Source organism: Vombatus ursinus, unplaced genomic scaffold (genome assembly GCF_900497805.2).
Source record: "Vombatus ursinus unplaced genomic scaffold, bare-nosed wombat genome assembly UNPS02005459.1, whole genome shotgun sequence".
Lineage (NCBI taxonomy): Eukaryota > Metazoa > Chordata > Mammalia > Diprotodontia > Vombatidae > Vombatus > Vombatus ursinus.
Genome location: NW_020945237.1, coordinates 756,762 through 783,677, shown reverse-complemented (window position 1 = coordinate 783,677; position 26,916 = coordinate 756,762). Strand labels below are relative to the sequence as shown.

General features: G+C 41.6%; 1 protein-coding gene across 1 annotated transcript in view; it reads left to right on the top strand.

The window, feature by feature from the left end:
* Positions 1-26,916, top strand: part of SUSD5 (sushi domain containing 5) — an 87,580-nt gene that overhangs the window by 23,287 nt on the left and 37,377 nt on the right. The window contains exon 2 of the mRNA XM_027847919.1: positions 10,323-10,441. Coding sequence (XP_027703720.1) covers positions 10,323-10,441 — 119 coding nt within the window. The remainder of the gene's footprint in view (positions 1-10,322; positions 10,442-26,916) is intronic.

The following is a 26,916-nucleotide window of genomic DNA, read 5'->3' as shown; positions in this document are numbered from 1 at the left end:
CTTTCTTTCTTTCTTTCTTTCTTTCTTTCTTTCTTTCTTTCTTTCTTCCTGGAAGACTGGATCTCTCAGGTTGGCCCCTCCTTCGGCAGCTTAGTGGTCAAACACACACACACACAGACACACACAGACACACACACACACACACACACACACACACACTTTTGCAGGGGTAAACCATATTGGTTTGGGACTTAGTAAAGGTACTTCATCAGTTTTGCCCACTGTATGTCAGAACTTCCAGACTCTACTGGTTCACCAGCCTCAATCACCCCAGTAGCAAGGATTAACAGGGTGCACCAGTGAAATTGTGTTTTTCCAGCTGAAAAAGTGAACAGCCTGGTGATGTGACATAATTGAGGTTGGTGGAAATAATCCAATGCTGCCTGCAATCCAATTCTGCTTGAAACAGCCATTTTTGCTCATTATCTTCATTGCATAATTTACATCTTGATTCAGATTTTGGTAAGCCTGGAAAAGCCTGATGAAAATTATCTGGGCAAGTTAGATGTTTTTAAATCTACAACGAGATGGGTGCATTGAGTGAATGTTCTTTTTCATTGTGTATTTTTTTCCTCTCAAACATTCTTTTAATGATAAAGTTAATAGGCAGGTAGTCCATGTAATGTAGCAGATAATGTTTACATAGTAATATCTAGCATTTATATAGTACTTTGGGGTTTGTGAAATACATACAATATTTCTTTTGATCAGGCATCCTACAATGATATCTCCTAAGAGTTGTGCTTGGCCCTATGCTCTTTTTCAAAAAAATCATTTATTTGTTTATTTTAAACATTCTTTTCTTTTTAAATTTTTAGTTCCAGATTTTCTCCCTTCCTCCCATCCCTCCCCAACCCACTGAGAAGGCAAATAATATTATATCAATTACATATGTAAAATCATGAAAACATTTTTATATTAGCCATATTGTGGGGAAAAAAGCAAAAAAATAGTGATTAAAATATACTTCATGCTAATTATTTTATTGATATATGTACCACAAATTCTACTAAACAAAAAATCCTGAATGATAGATGTGTTTATAAGTCCTGGCCCAATTAGTATTCATTCTGTTTAACAAAGATATTTAATTATCTATCAGTTTCAGTATTTATTTCCTGTCATTTTCCCTTTTCTGGACCCTTTAAGAGTGCTGATATTGAACTGTCTGGTCATTGCTTCTCGTTAGGATCTTGTCTTATACGCTCTGAGACACAGTGTTCAAAATATAGTGACAGGAAATGAAGAAAAATGAAATAAGAAAAATATACTTCAGTGTGTACTCAGAGTTTATCAGTTCTTTCTGTGAAGGTGGAAATAATTTTTAATCATCAGTCCTTTGCAATTGTCTTGGATCATTGTATTAATCAGAGTAACTAAGTCAATCACAGTTGATTATCATTACAACATTACTTTTACTCTATACAGTGATCTACTGGTTCTTCTTACTTCACTTTGTATCAGTTCACATAGATCTTACCATGTTTTTTCTGAAACCACACCTCTCATCATTTTTTATAGCACAACAGTAGTCCTCCACAATCACATTCCACGACTTATTCAGCCATTCCCCAATTGATGAGTATCTCAATACTTTGCCACCACAAAAAAGAGCTGTTATAAATATTTTTGTACATATAGGTACTTTTCCTTTTTCTTTGATCTCTTTGGGGAATAGTCCTAGTAGTGGTATTGCTGGACCAATGGATTTGCATATTTTATAGCCCTTTGGGCATAGTTTCAAATTGTTTCCCAGAATGGTTGAACTAGTTCACAGACCAACAATTCATTAATGTACCCATTTTCCCTCATCCTTTCCAACATTTGTCTTTTCTGGTACCTCGGAGTTGTTTTACTTTGTTTTTCCTCTAATCATTAGAGATTTAGAGCATTTTTAATATGGATATAGGTAACTTTGATTTCTTCTTCTGAAAACTGCTTGTTCTTGTCCTTTGACCATTTATCTATTGGGGAGTGGCTCTTACTTTTTATATATTTGACTCAGTTCCAGAAATGAGACTTCTATCAGATAAACCTGCTATAAGATTTTTTTATATTACTTCATTGTCAATGGTGCCTTTCAGCAAAATGTAGTTTCCCTAATTATCTCTTTAAATTAGATCTATTTTTGCTTTTGGTTTGTCTGAGATCATGGTTGCCCACCCCTGCCATCTTAACTTCAGCTGAAGCGTAACAGATTCCGCTCCCACCCTTCATTTTGACTTAGAAAGTGTGTCTTTCTGCCCCAAATGTGCCTCTTGTATAAAACATGTTGTTGAATTCTTGTTTTCAATTCATTCTGATATCTGCTTCCATTCTGTGGGTTAGGTCATCCCATTCACATTCACAGTTATAATAACTAACGATGCATTTCCTGCCATCCCATTTTACTTTCTTTATTCTTTTTGCTTTCTTTTTATCTTGTTCTTCCCCAAAAGTCTATCTTGCTTCTGACCACTGCCTCCCCCCATCCACTCCCCCCCTTTTCATCCTCCTTCCATATTTCTTATCTGCTTTCCCTCCTACTTACCTATTGGGTAAATTTCTATGCCCAATTGAGTACACACACACACACACACACACACACACACACACACACACACATTCTTCTCTTTTTCTTTTTTGAACCAATTCTGATGAGAGTAAGGTTCAAGCATTTCCTGTCACTCTTCCCTTTTCCCCTCCACTATAAAAACTCTTCCTTGCACACCTCCTTTATCTGAGAAAATTTGCCCCATTCCACCTCTCCCTGATTGGCAGCTAGGTGGTATAATGGTTATAGTGCTGGGCCTGGAGTCAGGAAGACCAGTTCAAATCTGGCTTCACTTGCTAGTTGTGTGACCCTGGGCTAATCACTTGACCCCTGTTTTCCTCAGTTCCCTCATCTGTCAGATGAGCTGCAGAAGGAAATGGCAAACCCACTCCAGCATCTTTGCCAAGAAAACCCTAAATGGGGTCCCAAAGAGTTGGACATGGCGGAAGTGACTGAACAACATCAGCAACATCTTCCCCTTGTCCTAGTGCGTCCTTCTTTCTCACCCCTACATTCTTGCTTTGAAGATCATCCCAAAACATTCAACTCATGTCCATGCCTTCTGTCTATACAGACTCCTTCTAACTGCTCTAATAATGATAAAGCTCTTAGGAGTTACATGTATCATCTTCTCATAGAGGAGTATAAATAGTTTAACTCCATTGAGTCCCTTATGATTATTTTTTCACATTTATATTTTTATGCTTCTCTTGAGTCTTCTGTTTAAATGTCAGCTATTCTATTCAGCTTTGGTCTTTTCATCAGGAATGCTTGAAAGTCCTCTCTTTCCATCAAATATCCATTTTTTCCCCTGAAGGATTATGCTTAGTTTTGATGGGAACGTTATTCTTGGTTGTAATTCTAGCTCCCTTGCCCTCTGGAATGCAGTTATCTCTTCCACATTGCAGCATTTAGGGACATGGCACTCCCACGATTTGGAAAATCTGCATAAAATTTTTGGCCCTCCCTTCATACTAGAGAAGTCTGAATTATTATGGTATTAAAAACAAAATATGTTGATATTATATAATACTATATATGTATTTTATGCATATCTGAGTTTCTAAACTTTTTCTGTGTCGTCTGCTGGCCTTCGTGTCATTTGTGGCTTCCACAAAAGTTCCCAAAAATTCTCATTTAATTTCTTATACTGACCTGTGATATATTAAAATCATGATGGGGAAAGTCACAATGTGGAAGGGATAACCCTGTCATATTCCAAGCCCTTCACTCCCTTAATGTGGAAACTGCTAAATCTTGTGTGACCCTGACCATAAGTTCATAATATTTGAATTATTTTTTTCAAGCTACTTAAAATATTTTCTCCTGGGAGCTCTGAAATTTGTCTATAATGTTCCTGGAAGTTTGTGTTTTGGGATCTCTTTCAGGAGGTGATCGGTGAATTCTTTCTATTTCTATTTCACCCACTGATCTAAAATGTCCATCAGTTTTCCTTTAAAATTTCTTGAAATAAGATGTTTAAGCTCTTTTTTTATCATGGCTTCCATGTAGTTCAATTATTTTTGAATTATTTCTTCTTGATTGATTTTCTAGATCAGTTATTTTTCCAATGAGATAGCTCACATTTTCTTCCAATTTTTCATTCTTGTGACTTTATTTTATTGTTTCTTGAGGCCACATACAGTCATTTGCTTCTACTTGTCCAGTTCTATTGCTTTTTAAGGACTTATTTTCTTCAGTAAATTTTTCTACCTCCTTTTCCATTTGGACTATTCTGCTTTTTTTTTCTACTAAACAATGGGGTTAAGTAACTTGCCCAGGGTCACACAGCTAGTAAGTGTTAGGTTTCTGAGGTCAGATTTGAACTCAGGTCCTTCTGACTCCAGGGCCAGAGCTCTATCCACTGTGCCACCTAGCTGCCCCACTATTCTGCTTTTTAAGGAGTTCTTTGCTATAGTAAATTTTTATGGCTCTTTTACTACTAGGTCAAGTATGTTTTTTAAGGTGATATTTTTTCAGTATTTTTGTGCCTCTTTTATTAAACTGTTAATTTTTTTTTTCATAATTTCCTTGCATCACTCTCATTTTCCCTCCAAATTTTCCTCTACCACTCTTATCTCTTTCTTTAACTCTTCCAGGAATTCTGGTTGGGCTGGATCTAATTAACACTTTTCTTTGAGACTTTGCCTGTAGGTTTTTTTCACGTTGTTGTCTTCTAAGTTTATGTCTTGGTCTTCCCTGCTTCCATAGTAGCTTTTTATGGTCAAGTTCTTTTGTTGTGGTGGTTGTTGTTTATTCATTTCCCAGCCTATTTCTTGACTTTGAGCATTACGTTAAAATTAATCTCTGTTCACCTTGGGGTGTGAAGGTACTGTTTCAAGCTTTAGGCTTTTTCATGCTGTTATTTTCAGAACTAGTTCTAGAGGGTCTGCAAGTTTTCACTGCTTCCAAGGTGATATTGTTCTGGCAGAGGTGTGGTCCTGCTGTCATGATCTACACTCTGCTCTTTACCCAGGAAAAACCTTGTTCTCCTGTAACCTCGAGTCCTAGAACTCCTCTTGGTCCTAAAACTATGCCCAGGGCCCATGCTCCCTTGTGACCAATGAGAAACCCTCCTCCCCATCCTGGAACTGTGAACCAGAAGTGCTTATGAGCAATAGAGTTACCAATCAGTGCTACCTACACCCAGTGCCAGCACAGGGTCCTCTGTCATCTCTTTCTGACCCAGTTTCCAACCCCCTTACCATCTCGGGGCTAAGAGATCCCAAAGCTCCTGCTGCTTTCTTCTTCCAAGGCCTTCTGCTGGTGCTCCTGTTGTGCTCTGGTCTTGTGCCCATGCTGGTGCTACAGGCCTCTCCCGTGGACCTCCTAAGTTGTAGGCTGGAAAAATGTCTCCCCCTGACCTATTGGCTCTACACTCCAAAATTTAACTTGTGGCTTCATTTTAAAGTTGTTTGGAGGGGAATGTTGGAAAAGTTCAACTGGATCCCAACGTGTACTCCATCATCTTGAATTCCCCTTGTGTATTTTTAATCAGATAATTTAATTTAATGCCTAAAGGTCAATGGCATCCAAGGGCATAAAACATATCTAAGCCTCTTCACGATGGCTAACAATCCTTAATACTCACCTTGCTCTTTTTATTTCCCTGTTGTACTTTCACATAATGGAGCCTGTGTTGGAGAGGAGAGTCAGGAGGTGGGAAGAGGAATGTGGACTGTCTTCTCCCTTGGGCCAGCTCCGTTTGTCTCAGACTTAACTGAGCCACAAAGTTCCATTTCCTGTTTCCCACCTTTGTGCCTTTGCTCACTCTGTTACCCTCACCTGGAAAGCTCTTCCCTCTCCTAAATCATTCCACTCCTAGTCCCCTAATCTAACTCCTGGCCCAGCTCAAATATTGCCTCTTCCAGGCTTTATAGACTCCAATCCACAGGGTCCTAACCTTTCCATCCTCCACAATCAAACGTAGAAATCAATATAGTGTCATGGACAGAGCATTGGATTGGAAGTCAAGAGAACTGAACTGGAGTCTGGGTTCTGCCACTTAGCACCTTCATGACAAATTACACAGACAAATCACTTAGGCAAATCTAGGCAAATCGCTTAATTCAGTTTAGAAATAAATCCAGCATTCTATTAAACACAATTGCATTTTATCAGAGCCTCAATATCCTCATCAATAAATGAAAGGGTTAGATTAGATGACCTATTGTTTCTTCTGGCCAATTATCACATACCACTTTGTCTCATCGTCATTTTTGTACATGTCTCCTCTGTATTACTGTGGGTAAATCTCTTGAGTAATCTGCCAGAGTACTTAATGCCTTTAAACATAGTAGCGTCTCAGTAAATGTTGAATGAATGAAGTTGTCTGGTTGACACACATTATTTGTTCCTTAAGTCTTTCTGATTTTCCAACCTCCATTGAAATTCACTTGGGTTCAGGCTGTGCTGAACTAGAAAGAATACTGAACTTGGGCTAAGAAGACCTAGGTTTGAGTCCTAGCCATTCAACCCTTCTTAGCCTCAGTTTCCTTATCTGTAAAATGGAAATGATAATACCTGGTATGACTTCCTTTGCAGGGTTGCTGCGAGCTGTCAGTGAAATAATGTATTTTGCAAAGCATTTCATAAAGCATACAGGGCTACATAAATGCCAGTTTTTCCATTTATCATGGCATGAGACCCAGAATGAAATGGTCACTGGAGATGGGTAAGCAGTGGATTATTTCCAGATTTTCTTTTTAGTTTGAGAATAAGTGACTCAATAAACATTTATGGACCGATTAACTGACCAAAAGTGGCAGGCCTAAGAATTATGAAACATGGTCAGCTGTAAGAACATTGGAGATTGGGGACTTATTTGGGTAGGGTTGAAAAGTGTATTCCCATCATTTAGTACAGTATCTAGGACATAATAAGTGTATAACAATTGTTTGTTGACTGACATAAAGGATTCATTAAATTGACAATAGTTAATAAAAGTAATATAAACCAAAATGTCTTCAGCATACATTTTAGGAAAGTAGAGGAAAGGCACCCCCTTATCATAGGCATCAAAATAAGTCCATTAAGTTCAATTCTACAAACATTTATTGGTGTTTGGTACTGTAGATCACTAAAATACAAAATGATACAATGCCTGCTCTCAGGGAGCTTACATTTTTCATGATGGGGTGGGCATGGGATAGGCGGTGAGAGGAAAGGACAATATAGACACAGGTAAGTATAAAACATTGTAGGTTGAGATTGTGATGAGAGCCAAGGATTGATTCAAAAAGTGATCTAAGAAAACTTGACACTTCCAGATGTCCAGATTAGGCTACAAAGAGGAGGTGGCCCTTGCGTTGGGCCTTGGAAGAGAACATTGGTAGAGTAGACTAGGTGATAGAAGGATGGACTTTGAGTCAAGAAGGCCTGGGTTCAAATCTGGCCTCAGACACTTACTAGCTGTATGACTCTGGGCAAGTCACTTGATCTCTCAGTTTTTATCTGTAAAATGGGGATAAAAATAGCAGCTCCTCCCAGCATAGTTGTGAGGACCTGCGATAAAGGATGCATGTCTTAACTCCCTATATAAAAACGTGAGCTACTATTATTTTTAAGGGGAAAAAATTCTGACTAGCAAAAGTGAGGAGTACTGTACTCCAAGTGTAGGGGATGGGCAGAGCAGATGCATGGGGATGTGAGATGATAAGTTGAGTTTGAGGAACAGCTAGTTATCCAGTTTGTCTGGAATGTAGAACGTGTGAAGACAATAAGTGTGAAGAAGGGCTGGAAAGGGAGACTGGAGCCAGGTTATAGCTGGCCAATTACCCTCAAATGTTCTTCCTGTATTTGATGTGCTGAGTATGATGTAAAATGCACAAGCTAAAATGGAATCTTGGTAGAAAAATCAGATAAATACCTTACAATCACTCACCCAATTCTAGGTAGCTAGGGGCGCAGCGGATAGAGGGCTGGGCCTAGGGTCAGAAAGACTCATCTTCCTGAGTTCAAATCTTGCCTCAGACACTTACTAATTGTGTGACCCTGAGTAAATCACTTAATCCTGTTTGCCTCAGTTTCCTCATCTGCGAAATGAGCTGGAGAAGGAAATGGCAAACTGCTCCAGTATCTTTGCCAAGAAAACCCCAGATGGGGTCACAGAGTTGGACAAGACTGAAAAACGGCCGAACAACGTTTTAGGCACCATCTTTTGGAAGCTTGCCTATGGCCTTATTGTAAATTTGGCCATCAGTGTGAGTCCTGGAGTCTTGGCCCAAGTTCAGGCTGTATGGTTAGCAATGAAAAGGTGTTATTCCATGTTGTCCTTGTTAATGGGGTGTTAGAATTACAGTTTGACCAGCTTACTTTCAGTTGGACAACGTTACCTTTGGCACAGGGTCCCAAGCAGGGAGCTCAATCGGCATCTGATTACTTCCTAGAATACATTTACCTGTATGCACTAAGGCTGGGTAGAGAAAATACCCTAGGGCCCAGGTCTCAGCAAGGGCTTCAAAGAGAAATTGTTTTTGTTATTGTAGTAGCTGGACCCCTTTGGATAGGGTCAAGGGAGGACTTTCCTGACATCAGATCTTGTTCTATAATATTAAGGTATACTATGGCATATGTATATGGCATATAAACACTGAAGAATTATTGTTTATAAGCACATTCCCAAAGTAGGACTGCATTTGGTCAATTTCCTGAAATAGTTTTCTCTCTGAGCAGTCATTGGTAAATAGCATTGTTATTGTTTTGTGGCTAACTTCCCAACCAAACCAATCCAAGGGGATTTTTCATCCAAAATACTCTGTTTCCTCCATCCTTCTGAGCCTGACGGTGTTCAGCCCATGATCTCAATATACTCCAGGGAAATCTTCCTGCCTGCAAGGACGATTCTACCACCATGATGTCAAATGGCCTTATTACATATAAGATAAAGACCTAAAGTAGTCAAAGGAGGTGGGTTCAAATCCTCCTTCTGATAATCGTGACCTTGAGAGAGTCATTTAAGTTCCCTGGGCATCAGTTTCCTCAAGTGTAAAATAAGGAGGTTGGATCAGCTGGTTTCTGAGGTCCCTTCCAGGTCTGGATTTATTATCCTAAGTCTGGCATTCAAAGCTCTCCACAGCCTGCCTTTCCTCTTCCTAATTTCCTATGGTTATCCTCTGTTCTAGCTAGGCTGGTTTATTAATTATTCTCCAAACATTGAGCAAGTTCTCTTTCCTTTACTCATGTAGATCCTCCTCTCTGGAGTGCTTCCCCACCTTATATCCAAATCCTGCCCATCTTTGATTAGAGTCCAACTCAAAATCTTCCTTCTCAATGGGAGCTTTCCTGATCAGCCATTAGTCACATCTCACTCCATTGGACTGCTAGAACTCCATCCTTAGTCCTAGGTGTTTATGCAGTGCATTCTTACTTGGATGAAACGCTTCTCAAGAGTAGGACTGTGTTTATTTTCTTGGTATTCCCACAACACACAGGACACTATGTAGTTGGCACTCAGTCTATTTTTTTTAATGACTTTATGACTAAAAGACCAGAAACAGCCACAGTCACATCTTCCATCTCCAAATCACCCCTCGAATTGCCCTTGGTGCCTTTTGCAGACCAACATTTCCCTTTGAAGACCCTGAGTTCCATTCTTACTTTCTCAATACATGGAAGTTTCTCCTTGTAGAGTGTCTTTTCACATGATCCAGTAACCTTGTGGGTGGAAGAACCCAGCTCTTTTTGTAGCATTGCCTAAATTCCCCCCTACTCCTATCCCTGGTAAAGGCATCCCTGATGCCTTTGGGACTTATTTCCTGGAGACTCCATCATATTCCTCTTTTTTCCTCTCATGATTTCTTATTAAAAGTAAATTCTGGATTTTCAGTTGAATAAGGACACATCTCAGCAGTGCTGGAAAAGAGCCTGGATCAGAATGGAAAGATTTTTGTAGTTAATAAACAAAGACCCATTGGCTTTGAGGGGCTATGGTACAAACAGTGTTTTTCTCTAACAAATGCAAAAATAGTTTTCCACCTTCATATTTTAGCCAGTGTGAAAAACAACAACAACCCAACATGTGTTACTCTCTGAGCCCTGAATTAATCTAGAAGATGCTCAGGAATTGTCCTTTCTATCTTTCTTGTCTTTCTTTTCTTTTCCTAGAATGAGTTTTTCTACTCCACTACATTTAGTCAAAATTCTTTATGGGAGATATCTCTGCCCAGCTGAAAGCTGGTGTACTGATGTTTAATGTTTGGTGACCACCATGACCCATAAGCACTAGTAATTGCCCTTCTTTTTTCCAGTTCCACTTGAAGTTTTCCTTTGTCTCGTTCCTCTATTTTAGGACGACGGTGTGCAGCAAGATGAATGGGGAGCAGCAGAGTATGAAAGCTGTGGACGTGAAAATTGAAAGTGAGCTGATTCCCGGAAACAAATATGATGCCCTTTGTGTCAAGGATGAAGGTTAGTGCTGAAGCTGCTGAAAAGACATAAAGGCAGGATACAAGTCAGCTCATGGGGCTTAGCCAAAGCCAGGAACTCACCAGCAGTATCCCCCAACCCTTTAAAGATAGCAGCGCATTTTAAAGAAAAACTTTTCTGGGGGTAGGAATTTTACCAGACTTGTTGAACACAGCATCGCAAGAGGGAGGGCTTACCTTTTAGCAAAAAAATTAATTGCTGGCAGAGTCATAACTAGGCATTTTTTGTGTCTAGGGAAGATATTTTTGCAGTATCAAAGGGAAGGGAGACAGAAACATGGGGACACGATCATGAGGTGGAGAGAAAGGACTGAGTCCTGCCACTCATCCAATAACTTCCAGCCCAATCCAATGCAACTAACATTTATTAAGTGCCGATAGTGTGCACAGCACTGTACAAAGTGCTGTGGGTTCAAACATGGAAATGAAACAGCTCTTGTCCTCAAGAGGCTTACATTCTCCTGGAGGGACAGTTGCATGTTTTTGGTTTTGTTTTTTTTTCCAGCTTCCAAGTCTAGTGGGTGTAATCCAAGGCTGGGGTTTGGCAGGGAAAGATGGGCATCGGGATAAAAGAACGAGAAATTCTAGAGAAGACAATGTAGAGTTGACCTGGTTCACCAAGAGGTCAAGATGAGGAAGGGAAGAGAGCCAGTACTTGGGTGATGGCCTGTAAAACAACTGCAGCATGGAAGGACTGGAGGTCACAGAGAAGATGAAGAACAGGTTTCGGCATTGTAAGGCAGAGGGAAAAATGATGAAGTAAAGGGATTTCAGGATTCATGAACATGGATGTGGACCAGTTGTGGGTGATGGCAAGATCAAAGGTATGATTATGTCTGTGTGTAGTCTAGGGATGGAGAGGAGGTCAAATGAAATGAGCAATTTGAGGAATTAGAAAGTTGAGCGTAGTCCCATAGAATGAAGGCAAGAGTTGGGTACAAGAGAAAGATGGTGAGCCAGCCTCTAAAATCATTGAGGAAAGAAGGGGAAGTGTGTGTCCTGGAGGACAGTAGAGAACAGTGTCAGCATCTCGATTGGGTGGTAGATATGGATTGAATGAACCTCCAAGGAAGAGTGAAGACTGGGTGCTGATGGTAGAGAGAGACCATGGAAGCGGCCATGGGTAGCAAGGAGTAGTTTTGGTCCCCACCCCAGGAGTTGGGGAGCAGGAAAGAAACCGTATGCCACGCTGGAATGGGTGACCAGGGAAGCTGTGTTACCAGGAGGGATCAAGGTCTCAGTGAGCGCCAGAAGATGGAAGGAGGTAGAAAGGAGAAGGTTTTTGAGGAAATCAAGTTTCTTACCTATGAAGCTAGCTTTCCAGAGAGTATGAAGGCTAAGGAAAGGCCAGAGGATTTAGCAATGAGGTTCTACTTGGTCACTGTGGAGTGAGTCGTTTCAGGTTGAGTGGTAGGGTCACAGAGGGGTTGAAAGAGGAGACAAAGTGGAGGCAGAGTGTGGACAACTTTTTCTGGGAGTTTGGCCATGAAAGAGAGGATAGATAAAGAATGACAGCTTCTTATTTTAATTAATTATTGTTGCTAACAAGGCCATGCTGAATGGGAACAATATGAAGAGTAGGTCTGACTCTTTCCTCCACTTTCCCCCTTCCCCTCATTCCCTCCTTCCTACACACACACACACACAAACACACACATACACACGTATACACACACACGTTTCATGCTGATATTGGGTGAGGCTCACCTGAGCTCAAGAGGTGGCTATGGGCCAGGGAGTGGATACAGTGCTTGACTTGGAGTCAGGAAGACCCAGGTTCAAATCCTGCCTCAGACACTTACTAACCATGTGACTGACAAGTCATTTAGTCTCCTTCTGACTCAGTTTCCGTATCTAATAACCAGAACACCTACATCACAGTGTTCTTGTGAAGATCAAATGAGATAATACACGTAAAATACTTTGTAAATCTTAAAGCATTAAATACTGGCAAGTATTATATCTGGTAGTTAGAGGAGAAGCAGGCTTGACTGAGCAGATAGTTTCCATGGACTTAGCCCCACTGTGTATAGAGAAGAAATGCCAAAAGGTGGAGGTGAGAGATTATGGTGATATTGAGGGGCCGCCCCTTCCCCTGCCCCTTGGGAATCAGATGTTGGAGTGCCCTGCTCCCTGGGTCCTGTTTACCACTGGTGAATGAGTAAGAAGTCTCAACTCCTAAAGCCCATTCCACAGTAGGAGTGGCACCCCACCACTGCAACACGTCCCCCCACAATTGATATTTAAAGGTTGGGCCCACTCATCATTGCCACTCTGGCCTCCCTTCACAGTCTCAGCTGAGGTGAGAGGCATTCAAGGTAGGGGAGCCATGGCGACCAGCTCTGGTCACACCAGCTAGATTTGCAGTGTCCAATGAGGAATGTTCACCTGAGGAATCTAGAATCCTGGAGATCTGCCCCAATCCTTTCAGAGACCTGTAGCTACTTCCTTTTCATTAGACATGTTAATTTAGAGCCATCTAGATTGGGTTCTGCCTGGGGCCCACTGGTGATGGTCCTGGTTGTCCGACACCCAAAATCAGCTGTCAGAGGAGATCACGAGAGAGGCAATGGGGCATAGTGTAGAGAGAGTCGGGGAAACCTGACTTTTAACACATACTGGCTGGGTGGCTGTGAACAATTCACTTTACCCCCTGCTCCCCTGGTAGAGCTAGCTGAGCAAGCCTAGATCTATATCAGTAGAGAGAGTGCCACCAGGCACTCCCTAAAAAGACTCAATGAAATCACTGGGAGAGAACGAAAGAGATGGGAGGAGAAAGAAAGGAAGTGAAGGGAAAGGGAAGGGGAGAGGGGAAGGGAGGGGAGGGAGGGGAGCTGGGAGGGGAGGGAGTGGGAGAAAGGAAGGAAGGAAGGAAGGAAAGAAGGGAGGAAGGAGGGATCACGAAGTAGACCTAATTTACAGACCTTAGGTCAGATTTCATTATCAACACAGACTACCTCTAATTTCACTGAAATGAAAATACTTATCCAGTGGAAAGGAAACCAGTTATGGGCTCCCCGGTAGAGGAACCCAACAGAGGTTCAGTTCTCCTTTCACCCTGTAATGAAAGACCCTGACCAAGTTCATTGGCCCCCTCTTGGTCAAGGATTCTATGACCATAACTGTCATTAGGAAGGTCATGGGGGAAGGACATGGGATAGCTGCAAAGAAGGGAGGAAATGTGACACAATGGAAAGAATGGTAGCTCTGGAATCAGAGAACTTGGGTTCAAATCCTATCTCTTCCCTTTGCTACTTATTGACCTTAGACAAGTCACTTCTTTCTAGGCCTCAGTTTCTTCAGCTTTAAAATGGGTTGAATGACATGATGTCTATCTATCATCATCCTTAAGATGACTGATCTGTCATCTCATGTGAAAGCAGCTGAATACTATATTCTTGCCTTGCCCTGGTGAAAGGTACAAAATAAACATTGACATGACATAATAGGAACTACCATACCCGGTCTAGAGAGTATTGATGGGTACTTCCTGGTCCTGGGATCAGGAATATTTCACATTTTGATCATCTGTGCAAGTGGCGCCATATTTAGAAGAATAACTATGCTCTTTTGAGGATAAGATAGGCAATTTAAAAAGAATTAAAAAACCTTTGTCAAGTTGATAAAGTGATACACTGGATAAAAATCACAACAATAGGTAGCATTTATATAGACCTTTCAGTTTTGCAAAGCACTTTGCAAATATGATCCCATTTGATTCTTACAACAACCCTGGGGAGGTAGGTGCAATTATTACACCCATTTTGCAGATGAGGGAAACAGAGGCACAGCATGTTTTTTTTTTTAAATGACTTGCCCAGGGTTACCCAGCTCGTCAGTATCTGAGGCAGAATTCAAACTCAGGTCTCCCCACCTCCAATTTCAGCAGTCTATCCACCATGCTACCAGCATTAAATTGAAGTTGGGAAGATCTGGTTTCAGATCCAGTCTCTGGGACTTACTAGATGTCTGACCAAGGGCAAATCACCTAACCTCTTAGATCCTCAGTTTCCTTATCTGTAAAATGGGAAGAAATAATTGAGGCTCTTTTTGTATGTAAAGCTAATCATTATGGCCTTTTTGCATAATGGACAGAATCTAATAAGCAGTATTTAAAATCTGAGCCCTCCTTCACCAACAAAGGTGTTCATGTGATAATTCAGAAGAAATAGACAGTTGCTTTCAACAATAAAAAATTAAGTTAAACTTTGTATGTGAATCAAGAACACTGAAGTTAGTCTGTATGTGTTCTAAAGCCAGATAACCAAGAATACAATGATTAGCACACTTGGCAAACTTTAAAATGCGACATCAATGTCAATTATAACAATATTTGGAGATAGAAGACCTGGGCTCCAATTCTGGTTGTACTGTTATTTACTACATTGTGATCATTAGGTCACCACACCTCTCTGGGCCTCAGTTTCCCTATCTGTAAAATGAATGGCTTGGACTAGGTGCCCTCTGAGGTACACTTCTGTTCTGGATCTATAATCTGTGGTCCCATGAGCTATAAAATGAGGCAGTTGCATTATTGTCACACCCATTTTACAGATAAAGAAACTGAAGCTCTGAAGTGACTCACTCTTGGTCAACAGCTAAGTCATGGGCGAGAGTGAGGAATCAAGCCCAGCATTTGGTTTTGACCCCAGAATGAGCCAGGTTCTTTCCATGACACAACCAACAGGAAGAGAAATAACGATGGCTCTATCTGTTGAGCCTGTAGCCTAGCAACGGCCTGTATCCTATTCAGCCATCAATCAGCCCAGTTCAGAGGCGCTCAGTGAGTATCTGAAGGTCACTCGGGCAGCTCCTCATGCAGGCTCAGCCTCCAAACCTGGCTCCTCACTCACGCCAATATCCCATCTCAGGCATCCCTGTCACAGATAATAGACAAGCTTATCATTTGGCCAAAGTACCCTGATTGATACAGGTTCATACCCTGACAGCAGGGCTGAAGCAAATTAAATCTGTAATGGAAATGGAAATTTAATTAACTGCCAAGGAAGGTTTACATATCCTACAGGTTACACAAACAGCATTCAGTACATCCTTTTTTTTTTTTAAGTAACAGAAAGAAACTCTCAGGTGTACACACTCAACAGATGTTGAGTAAGTGGATGGTAGGTTTGTTTCTTTTTCAGTTCTCAACAAGGTGACCTCAATTAAACAAGCAGAGATTGCCTGGTGGGACCACCTTTGAAATACTAAGTGTATTGTAACACTTGGTTTTCTTGACTAGGAAGGGCTTTTGGCTTCCTGCGTGTGTGTGTGTGTGTGTGTGTGTGTGTGTGTGTGTGTGTGTGTGTATAAGGGCTCCTGGTGTGAAGGCCTGCCCAGGGAGCTGCCATCATGGATGTTAACAATTCTCCTGCCTGCTTTTCTTACCAGCTAATGAACACGACAAATGAAATTAATATTAAGCTGCAGGGAGAACATTAATGAGTGCTGCTCCTGGAGATGAATGCATAGACTGAAGTATAATTAAGACATATCCAAAGACTCAGACTTCCATAACTCCAACGACATTGTCTAAGTGACTCTAGGGGAAAGAGATTGGAAGGAACCTTTGTAATTTAGGATCATGGACTTCGAACTAGAAGGAGCCTTAGAGACCATCTGATGCAAACCCTTCATTTTACAGAAAGCAGAGGGCCAGAGAATGGGATCAAGTATTTATGAAGCAAACATGATGAGCTTACCACAAGAGGCAACACCCAAATCAGAGAAGTTCCACCTCCCGTCATAGTATATTCTATTGCCTCTTATCTTGTGCACAGTAGGCATTTAATAAATGTGTGTTTAATAAGTTGAATTGAATTGTTCACAACAGGAGCGGTCGGTTTTCTGATTTGGGTACCACCTCTTGTGGTCTATTTGACTTTGGGGTGTGGAGTGCGAATTCTGTAGACTACCATCAGAGGGTACAAGAATGTCCTCAACAGATGGTCCTATTGGATGTGTGAGTCTCTGTAGAGTCTATAATTCTGATGACACCGTTCATTCAGAGTCAGAGAGTATCACCCTTGGGATCAGAATGAATGAAGAGAAAATGAATGAATGAATGAATGAATGAATGAATGAATGAATGAATGATAAAGCCCCTCCAGGTCATAGTTTTGTGAGTCTGATGCAGTAGCAAGCTGTGGCATGTCAAAAAATGCCCAAAGAAAGAACATGAAAAAAGAACATGTTCCAGTTTGGGACCAGTTAGATGTGGTAAGGTCTCATCCAACAAGACACCACGTCCCAGAGTATTGGTGAAGCACCCAGGACTTGAGGACCTGTCCTAATCTATAGAAATAGACCAGTCTCTTTAGTATCCTATGGAAGTATTATTTATTAATATTTTTATTATCCCATGGAAGAATTATTCCATGGAAAGAGGCCTTTCTCCACTCTATCACACTGCCTGTACTCTGATAGTCAGAAGAGACCTGGATTCAAATCCTGCCTGTGGTCAAATCCTTTAACCTCCATGAATCTGATTTTCTTCATTTGTAAAATGGGGATAATACCAGTGGTGCCCACCATACAAGGTTGCAAGGGTTTAATGAGATGAAGGATGCTTTGTGAATCTTAAAGTGCCATAAGAATATCAGCTATTTTTATCATAAGGGCAGTCCCTAGGTACCTCTCACCACAATGTTCCCTCCTGATCTGGTCAGACATAACAGTGACCAGATATTTTAAAGGCCCCTCAAAAATCAAACGAGAGAATATTTGTAAAGGGCTTAGCACAGTGCTAGCACCCCCCTTTCTTCAGCCCTGCCCTAGGTAGATAGGTCACTTTCCTTCTCCTTGGTCCATCTTATTCTGCTGGGAGAAGATTTGATAGAGATGTCCTAACTCCTGAAAGGCAGTGTGGTGTATTGGAAAGAGCATCAGACCTGGACCCAAGTCTCATCTCTAGCCCTTGGAATCACAGCTCTGAGCTGAAAGGGACCTCAGAGATCAGTCTAACTCCATTTTACAGATGAGGAAACTGAGGCTCAGGTCACACAGTAACAATCAGCATAGGAATTTGAAGACAGGTCTGTTTCCCACATCAGTGCTCTTTCCACCTTACTAGCTATGTGGCTGTGGGCCACCTTTATGAACTTTGCTCTCCCTACATTTATAATAGGGGAGATAATAGTTGTGCTACCTACATCAAAGGGCTTAGTGCTACATAACTATGAGCCAGAGATGCCTCCCCCTTTACCCACCACCTTCTCCATCTTCCCGCCTGTCACACGCTTCATGTTGCCTAAGCTGATGAGTAGGGCCCTTCCTTGTTCCATCCCAGCTGCTAACCTGACCTGGATTCACCCAGATGTCTCAGGCTCCTGCAGCCAGCCTGGCTGTAGCCTTTGCCAGCCGGGAACTATCCTCCCATTGGCACTCTGGCTTGTGCTGAGTTGGTGCCCTAGATCCTGGAGTCATTGCACAAGTCAGACCTTACCACGATCCTCAGAGGAAAAGCACAAGAAACTCTAATGATTTATTAGAGTAGGTCAGGGGGATGGGGAAACAGAACCCAGCGACCTTCTCTCTAATCAGCTCCTCTGCCCCCAGCTTCTCTCCAGCACTTATGTAAAGGTGCAGAAGGAATTCTGTCTTGGACTTCATTTTCTTTTATTGTGAACTGAGATTTGGAGATGGTGCTTATTTTGGGGATGCAGGAATATGGCTTTCCTCCTGGACTAGCTATGATGGTGGATACCCCTGGCCTAACCACACCAAGTAGGGTGAGCTCGGGTTGTTTCAGCTGCCAACCCGATAAAGCTCATGGTTAATGAATGAATAAAAAGAAAGGAAGGAAAGAAAGAAAGAAAGAAAGAAAGAAAGAAAGAAAGAAAGAAAGAAAGAGAAAGAAAGAAAGAAAAAGAAAGGAAGGGAAGAAGGAAGGAAGAAAGAAAGAAAGAAAGGAAGAAAGAAAGAAAGAAAGATAGAAAGAAAGAAAGAAAGAGAAAGGAAGGAAGGAAGAAAGAAAGAAAGGTAAGGAGGAAGAAGGAAAGAGAGGAAGGAAGGAAGAAAGGAAGGAAGGAAGGAAAAAAGAGAGAGGCAGGGAGAAAGGAAGAAAAGGAAGGAAAGGAAGAGCATTTATTAAGCACTTACTCCATATATCTATCTTATCATATTTATGGAAATTGGTCTTTAACAGAGTCTATAAGACAGACAAATGTGAAATGAACGGCATATCCTTCTGGAGGTTGTGTGCTGAAATGACCTTTGAAAGTCTGTGTTTCTTTCTTACCTCCCTCAGTGAGAACATTTAACGACTTTAACAAGAAACATCTGCCCAATTGTGCAGGGTTGTTTTTTGTTCCTTGAGGGTAAGTGGAAGGAGAGGTCTCCAATAAATTTCATGTGCAACACAACAAATTTGTACTTAATATGTTTTTAAAAGTTATGTTTCATTTATGTACAATCTGGGGATAGTTAGCCTGGGGAAAAGAAGACTTTGGGAGAACATAATAGCTGTGTACAAGTATTTGAAAAGGCAGCTAGGTGGTGAGGTGGGTAGAGTGAGGGGTCTGGAGTCAGGAAGACCAAAGTTCAAATCCGGCTTCAGTTGTGTTACCCTGGGCAAGTCACTTGATCTGTTTGCCTCATTTTCCTCAACTGCAGAACCAGGGCAATAATAATACCTACCCCACAGGGTTGTTGTGAGAATCCAATGAAATACTAATTTTAGACCCTGTGTGACCCTGGGCAAGTCACTTAACCCCATTGCCTAACCAAAAAAAGAAAGAAAGAAAGAAAGAAATATTAATTTTAAAGTGCTGAGCATAGTGGCTGGCACATAGTAAGCACTATATAAATGTTAGCCATTATTGGCTATTTATTATGTTATTATTATTTCATGTGGAGGAGGCATTGATGTATTCTTCTTGGCCTCAAGGGGCAGAGCCAGGAGCAGTCTAATGGGAGAGACAACATGCAAACAACTACATCCAAATAAGACGCATGCAAGATAAATTGGAGATTACCAACCTGGGGAAGGCACTAGCTGTAAGAGAGATTGGGAAAGGCTTCATAGTCAATACACTCAGATGAATATTAGATGAAATGACCCCTGAAGCCCCTTCCAGCTCTGCTGGTCTCTGATGCCCTAAGGGATTCATTTGCTGTGGCTGATGGAAACTAGAGTAGGCAGCATCACGTAATGACCCAAAATATATCTCTAGATCTAGAATGAAATTGTAATATAAGTCAATGGAAATAAATGGTGCAGCGGAAAAAGTGCTAGATTTGGAGTCTAAGGGCCTGGGTTCTAAACCTGGCTCTGCTAATTACTAGCTGTATGACCTTGGACAAGTCCATTCATTTCTCTAGGCCTCAGTTTACCCCTCTTTAAAATGAGGGAGTTGGGCTGAATGATCTCTAATGTCCCTCCTAGCTCAAAGTCTTATGACATGAGCTCCATGTCATCTAGTCAGACCCTCTCATTTTACAGATGAGGAAACTGAGGCCTGGAGAGTTAGAGTGACCCATCCAGCCTTGACCCCAGGTTCTCCAAGGCCAGGGCTGTTGCCGCATGAGCGTAGCCCCGCTTTTGCTTGGCTTCAGTCTCTTTCTGGTTTGTGGTACTCATCAGAAGCTGCCTGTACCCTGGTGATGTATTCTGCAGCTCTCGCAGCTTTCCTCTTCGGCCATGAAGGAAAAATGACAGCTTAGAATTCAAATAAAGGCAAATATAAGTCTCATAAACTTATGTAAAGGCGCAGAAGGCAAACGAGGCCTGGGGAGTGTTCACATGGCCTTCTTTTAAAAAGATGATCGTTATTAATAAACCTTGCCACAAAGTGGGCCTTTTCTTTTCCTTTCCAATACTTTGCCTTTAAGCTGACAGTGAATTTCCAGCCCTGTGGTGATCTCACTTAAACTAATAAATGAAGTTATTCTTAACCAACCGGATGCTGGTGAAAGAAGCCTCCTCCACGCTGGGTCACAAGCCTTGCTTCTCTCAACATCCCGGCTGCTCCAGGCAAAGAAGCCAGAGTGCTGACAGTCATGAGATCTGGGTTCTAGTTCACCTGAACTCTGTTGGACTCCAGTCTCTCGGGGCTTCCATTTCTTCTATTTCAAAGCAGGGGGGCCTTGCTCCCTCCTCGCCACTCCAGTCTACCTCCCTCTAAGGAGTCTGGCCCTACCCAGTCCAAATGGCCTCAACTTCCCAGACCCCTCTTCCCATTCCAGTCCGTTCTCCACTCAGCCGTCAAAGGGATCTCCCTAAAGTTCGGGTCTGACTGCGTCACCCTCCCCCATTCAAACAACTCCAGAGGCTCCCGATTGCCGGGATCAAATATAAAATCCTCTGTTTGGCATTCAAAGCCCTTCATGACCCTTCCTACCTCTCCAGATGTATTACACCTTTCTCTCTACCTCATACTCTACAATCGAGTGACGCTGTTCTCCTTCCTTTTCCTCAGACATGACCTTCCATCCCAAAACTCTGGGCGTTTTCACTGGCTGACCCCCAAGCCTGGAATTCTCACCTTCCTCATCTCCACTTCTTGGCTTCTTCCAAGTCTCAGCTAAAATCCCACCTCCTAGAAGAAGGCTTTCCTAGTCCTCTTTAATCTTATATAAGTACACATACATACATATATATTAATTTTACTGTCTGAGACGAATTCCTATGTGTTCTTTCTCTCTCTCTCTCTCTTTCTCTCCCCCCTCTCTCCCTCTTTCTCTCTACCTCCCTCCCTCCCTCTCTCTCTCTCTGTCTCTTTTCCTCTGTCTCTGTGTCTCCATCTTCCTGTTTCTCTGTCTCTCTCTCTTCCTATTTGTCTCTCTCTTCTCTGTCACTGTCTCTCTGTCTGTCTGTCTCTCTCTCTGTCTTTGTCTTTGTCTCTCTCCTTGTATCTAGTTGTTTGCATGTTTGCATTACCCGTTAGGCTGAGATCCTTGAGAGCAAGAACTGTCTTTTTTTTTTTTTTTTGGCCTTTCTTTGTATCACTAGCACATATTAGGTGCTTAATAAATGCTTGTTGACCTGACCTACTGTGAGGCAGTTTGACTCGATAGCCTCTGGGTCCCTTCCTACCCATAAATCATAGTCCTACGACATTATGTAGGTGAGAAGAGAGCTAACTAGTCTTTCAGAAAAGTTTGGAATTTCTGAGGTGCCCAATTCCAAGGTCTCTGCTGGAGCAGCTGAACCTTCAGTGAATCAAAGGAAGCAAATTGAATGAATCAGGATTTATTTAGCCCAGAATGCCCTGGGTGGATGTAGTAGGATCAGTTCTCATCGGCAGTGGCCCTGGTTCATTTCATTTGTTGACTCATCTGTATTTTCATTTAACTCATATTTATGAACTGCCATCAAACAGTCAATCGACAAGCATTTATTAAGTGACTACTGTGTGCCAAGCACTGCAAGATGCTCCACTAAACACTGAGCAAGGACGCAAAGATGTGTAAGAGCCCCTGCCCTCAGGGAGCTTGCTCTTATGTAGCAGGGAGACAAACCATGCTCAATTCAACTCAATAGACATTTAATGAGCAGCAGGGTGGTGTAGCGGATAGACAACCAGCCTTGGGGAGAGAGTTTCCTCTTTAAGAGTTCCCTGCAATGATGAAATCTTAGCTATCACCCCACCCCAAACAAACACTTAGTACAAATCAAAACAGAATGCTGTGAAATCATGACAATCTAGCTTGCCCCCCAAGAAAAGATACGAGAAGACATCTCTCCCTGCTTCTCTGCAGAGGTGGGAGACCATTAGCAGAGAGTGCTGTAAAGAATGTCAGACTTTTTTGGGATATTTGCTTAGTGTTGCTGAATCTTTTATTTCTTTCTTCCTCTTTGTATTGTTTCTTATAAGGGATGGCTCTATGGGAGGGAGTGGGAGAGGAATAGAGTGGTTGATGTAAGTGATGTAAAAAAATTATATCAATAAAACATTTTTTAAAAACATGCAAAGCACTGTGCTAGGAGCTAGGGATCTATGATAATAATGAAACAGTCCCTGCCCTCAAGGAGCTTCTCCTCTGGAGGCTGGACAGCAGAATACACTGTGTACCCAGGCAACTACCGTGAGGAAGGAGAAGGTCCTGGTAGCTAGCAGGATACAGAAGCCTTTCTGGAGGAAGGAGGTCCTGAGCCAAGCCTTGAAGGAATAGAAAGAGGCAAGGTGCCTATTCTGGGCATGAAGGACATCACAGGCAAAGGCAGAGGCAAAAGACATGATGGCAACAGGAGGGAGAGTCAGCAGTCCAATTGCTTTCTGAACCAGAGAGTCAACAGCTCTCTGAACCAGAGGTGATGGGGAGCCTTGGAAATATTTTGAGCAAGGGAGTATCATGGTCTGACATAGCTTGGGAAGCTGATTTTGGCTGCTCTGTGGAGTGTATTCATGTACATGTTGAATACCACGTCCTGCCCAGTACAGAGGAAGCTCCTTGAAGGCAGAAACTGTTTCATTTTTGCTTTGTATCCCTAGATCATTTTATTTTATTTATTTATTTATTTTTCAGTTAGTCAATGGGGTTAAGTGACTTGCCCAGGGTCACACAGCTAGTAAGTGTTATGTGTCTGAGGCCGGATTTGTACTCAGGTCCTCCTGAATCCAGGGCTGGTGTTCTATCCACTGTGCCACGTAGCTGCCCCTTCCTAGATCATTTTAAAAAATACATTCTTATTGATCACTTTTATTTTCACATCACCTTCACTCCCCATATTATCACTCTCCCCATCTCCTCCTAGAAGGATTGGAGAGGAGAGATTAGAGTCAAGACCCCAACTAGGAGACCTTGATGGAAGTCCAAGGGAGAGATGATGAGGGCTGCATTAAGGCAATGACTGTGAGTGAAGGGAAGAGGACCAATGTGAGAGGGGGAATACACAGGATTCTCAGACTCAACAATGAATTGAATGGCAAGTAGGGTAGTGAGGAAAAGGGGAGAGTGAGGAATGACTCCGAGGTTAAAAACTGGGTGACTGGGAAGATGGTTTGGACACAAAAAAACAGAGTGGGAGAAAAGCTTTGAGTGATTTGGGAATTTAGAGAAAAGAGAGATCACTTGTGGCTGGAAAATCAGGGATGGCTCATGGAGGCAGCAGTATTTGAGCTGGGCTTTGAAGGATGGTTAGGCACTCAAAAGGAGGAATGAGTGGGTGGAGAAGAGGAAGGAATTTCAAATAAAATCAACAGCATAAGCAGAAAGGCAGAGATGGGGAGGCACAAGACATTTTTGAAAAGGCAATATGATTTGATGGAAAGAGTCAAGGGTTCTCCCTTAACTCTCAATTTAACCCTTAATTTGCATACCTTAGCATGTAAATTCATAAAGGGAAAATTAACTGAACTTCAAGAAGACATAGGCAGTAACTCAATACTGGCAGGAGCTTTCAACATTCTCTGAGTTTTGAATAATTCTAACAGAAAGATAAACAAAAGGGAAAATATAGAATACAAATTGCTGGAGAAACTTGAGCTAAGACTTCTTCAAAATGGAACTACTGAAGAATATGCATTTTTTTTCTCAGCACCACATGTAACTTTTACAAAAACTGACCATGTATTAAGTCATAGAGATATTGCAAACAAATGTAAAAAGACACAAACAATAAATATATCCTTTATAGAGTATAACACAATAAAAATATTAATCAGTTCAGGGGACACACATAAAAGACACAGACCCAAATGGAGACTTAAACAATGAATAATGAATTGGTCAAAGAACAAATTATAGAAACAATTACTAATAAAAGTATAATGATGACAAAAATGCCAAATTTCTGGGATGCCATTAAAGCAGTTCTCATGATAAAAATCATATCCCTTCAAACATGCATTAACAAAATAGAAAAAAAGAAGATTAATGAAATTAATTTTAACTTATATAATATAATTAAATATTAAATTAAGTAAACATGTAACTTTTAAAAATTATAAAATCAACCTGCAAACCTAAAGCACAAAAGAAAAGATATTGAAAATGAGAGGAGAAATAGATAGATTAGAAATCAGAAAAGCTATTGAAATTATAAATAAAATTAAAGGCTTGTTCTTTGACAAGACTAATAAAATTGACAAGCTTTTAGTCAAGCTGGTTAAAAAGAAGAGAGCGAAAAAGTCAAATCAACAGAATAGTAAATGAACAAGGTAAAATCACAACAAAACCAGAGGAAATGAAAAAGATTCATTAGAACCTATTCTGCACAGGTATGTGGTAACACAACTGAGAACACAAAGGAAATGGAGAAATTGCTGTTTAGTCATTTCAGTTTGTGTCTGACTTTTTGTGACCCCATTTGGTGTCTTCTTGACAAAGATAGCACAGTGGTATGCCATTTCCTTCTCCAGCTCATTTTACAGATGAGGAAACTGAGGCAAACAGGGTTAAGTGACTTGCCCAGGGTCACACAGCTAGTAAGAGTTTGAGGCCAGATTTGAATTCAGGAAAATGAATCTTCCCAACTCCAGGCCCGGCACTCTATGGCCCCACCTAGCTGCCCTAGAGAAATACCTTCAAAAATATAAAGTATCCTAACTAACAAAAGGTATTTTAAATAACCCAGTCACAGAGATGAAAGAGAAGAAACAACCTAAGAAAAAGAAATAAGGGAAATATGTTACAGTGGAAAGAGCACTTAGCTTTGGGGCCAGGGGTCCTGGGTCCAAATGGTACCTCTTCTTTCTTACTGCCTGTGTGACGTAGGGAAAGTTGCTTAATTTTTCCTTATCTGTAAAATGACAAAGTTGGATCTGGTGGGCCCTGAGGTTCCTAAGCTCTATACAAGTGAACTTGTGAATCCAAACCTATCCCAGTCCTTGGCCACTGGGGATCCCAGAAGTGAGTATACTCCATCCTGGGAGATCCTGGGAACTGGAGGAGTCAAATGGTCTTGTAATAGTTGTGATCCCTACAAATTCTGCCGCTGGACACTTGGCTTCTGGAGAGAATGTTTCTGTGTTGCCCCTGGAGTCTGAAAGCTGGTAAGACCTAGCAAGTGGGATTCTCAAGTGGGACTCCCAGTTAAAAGGAGCTGAACTTGACTTCGGACGAAAGGTGTCTGAACGGAGATTTTGCCGCAAATTGTTATGTGCTGCTGCCATGTAAGTAAGTAGCATGTATGTATGTGTACTCATTAGAAGATTATAAAGGGTTCTAAGAATCTGGAAGCTAAAATGGTGGAGGCTCCTATGATGGAGTGAGAATGAGACTCAATAGATGTTCACTTTGGGTACCATGTTTAAACAAGGACATCGATGAGTGAGAGGATGTCCAAAGAAAGGCAGCCAGAAGGGTGAATGCTGTATGAGAACTGAGTGAAAGAACTGGGAATGTTTAGTCTGGAGAAGAGAAGACTTGGCATAGGAGAGGGCTAGGATCATGAAACTGTTTTCAAGTATCTGAAGGGATGTCGCATGGAGGGAGGATTAGCCTTGTTTAACTTGGCCCCAGAGGGAAGAACCAGGAGCAGTGGGGTGGAAGTTTACAGAGGAAAAGCTTCACAACAATTAGCGGTGTCCAGAAGTGGATTGGACCGTCTCCAGAAGTCTTTGAGCCAAGCCTGGGCAAATACGAGTCAGAGAGATTCCTTTATTAGCTCACCTCTCAAATCTCCAAATTATTATAATTATCGTAGTAGAGATTCTTTTTTCAAGTATCATTTGGGCTTGGTGGCTGAAGAGATCTCTTCCAACACTGAAATTCTCTATCAAGAGTTTTAGTGGCTCATCTTTCTCCTTTGAGATCCTATAATAGTGAGAGAAAGCCTTCTAGCAACATCATGGAGATTCCTGTGGAAGATTTATGTAAAGACCTAGTCAAGAATTTGTTGTTCATTCGTTTAATTCAGATCCAACTCTTTGTGACCCATTTGGCATTTCCTTGGTGAAGATACTGGAGTGGCTTGCCATGTCCTTCTCCAGTTCATTTTTACAGATGAGGAAACTGAGGCAGAGTTAAGCTACTTGCCTAGAGTCACACAACGATAAGTGTCTGAGGTCAGATTTGAATTCAGGTCTTCCTGACTGCAGAGCCCAGTGCTCTATCCACTGTAGCACCGAGCTGACCCTAGAAAAGGATGAAGATTAGAGGCTCCAATAAATGTCTGAGTCTGTGGAGGGAGTACCCACAGCGACAGCCTCTTAGATCTGTCAAGATAAAATAAATTCTCAGAGACTGTGAAGTTTCCACAAAACATTGCAGTTACATTGGTTTTCACTTCAGTAAAGGCATCTAGGTTGTCAGAGGAGAGACTGAGGGAAGATTGATTTTTCAAAATTGTAGGAATCAATTCTTTTGATAGCATGGGGAATAGTTGAGAGAGAGCCAGTCTTAGAGTCAGGAAGCCCCGGGTGCTAGTCTTGTCTTCTCAGGTAAGTCACTTAACCCCTCAGTGCCACAGTCAACTCTGTCTAAATAAGGAGTTCTTAACCAAGGGTCAGGGAATTTGGTGTGTGTGTGTGTGTGTGTGTGTGTGTGTGTGTGTGTGTGTGTGTGTGTGTGTGT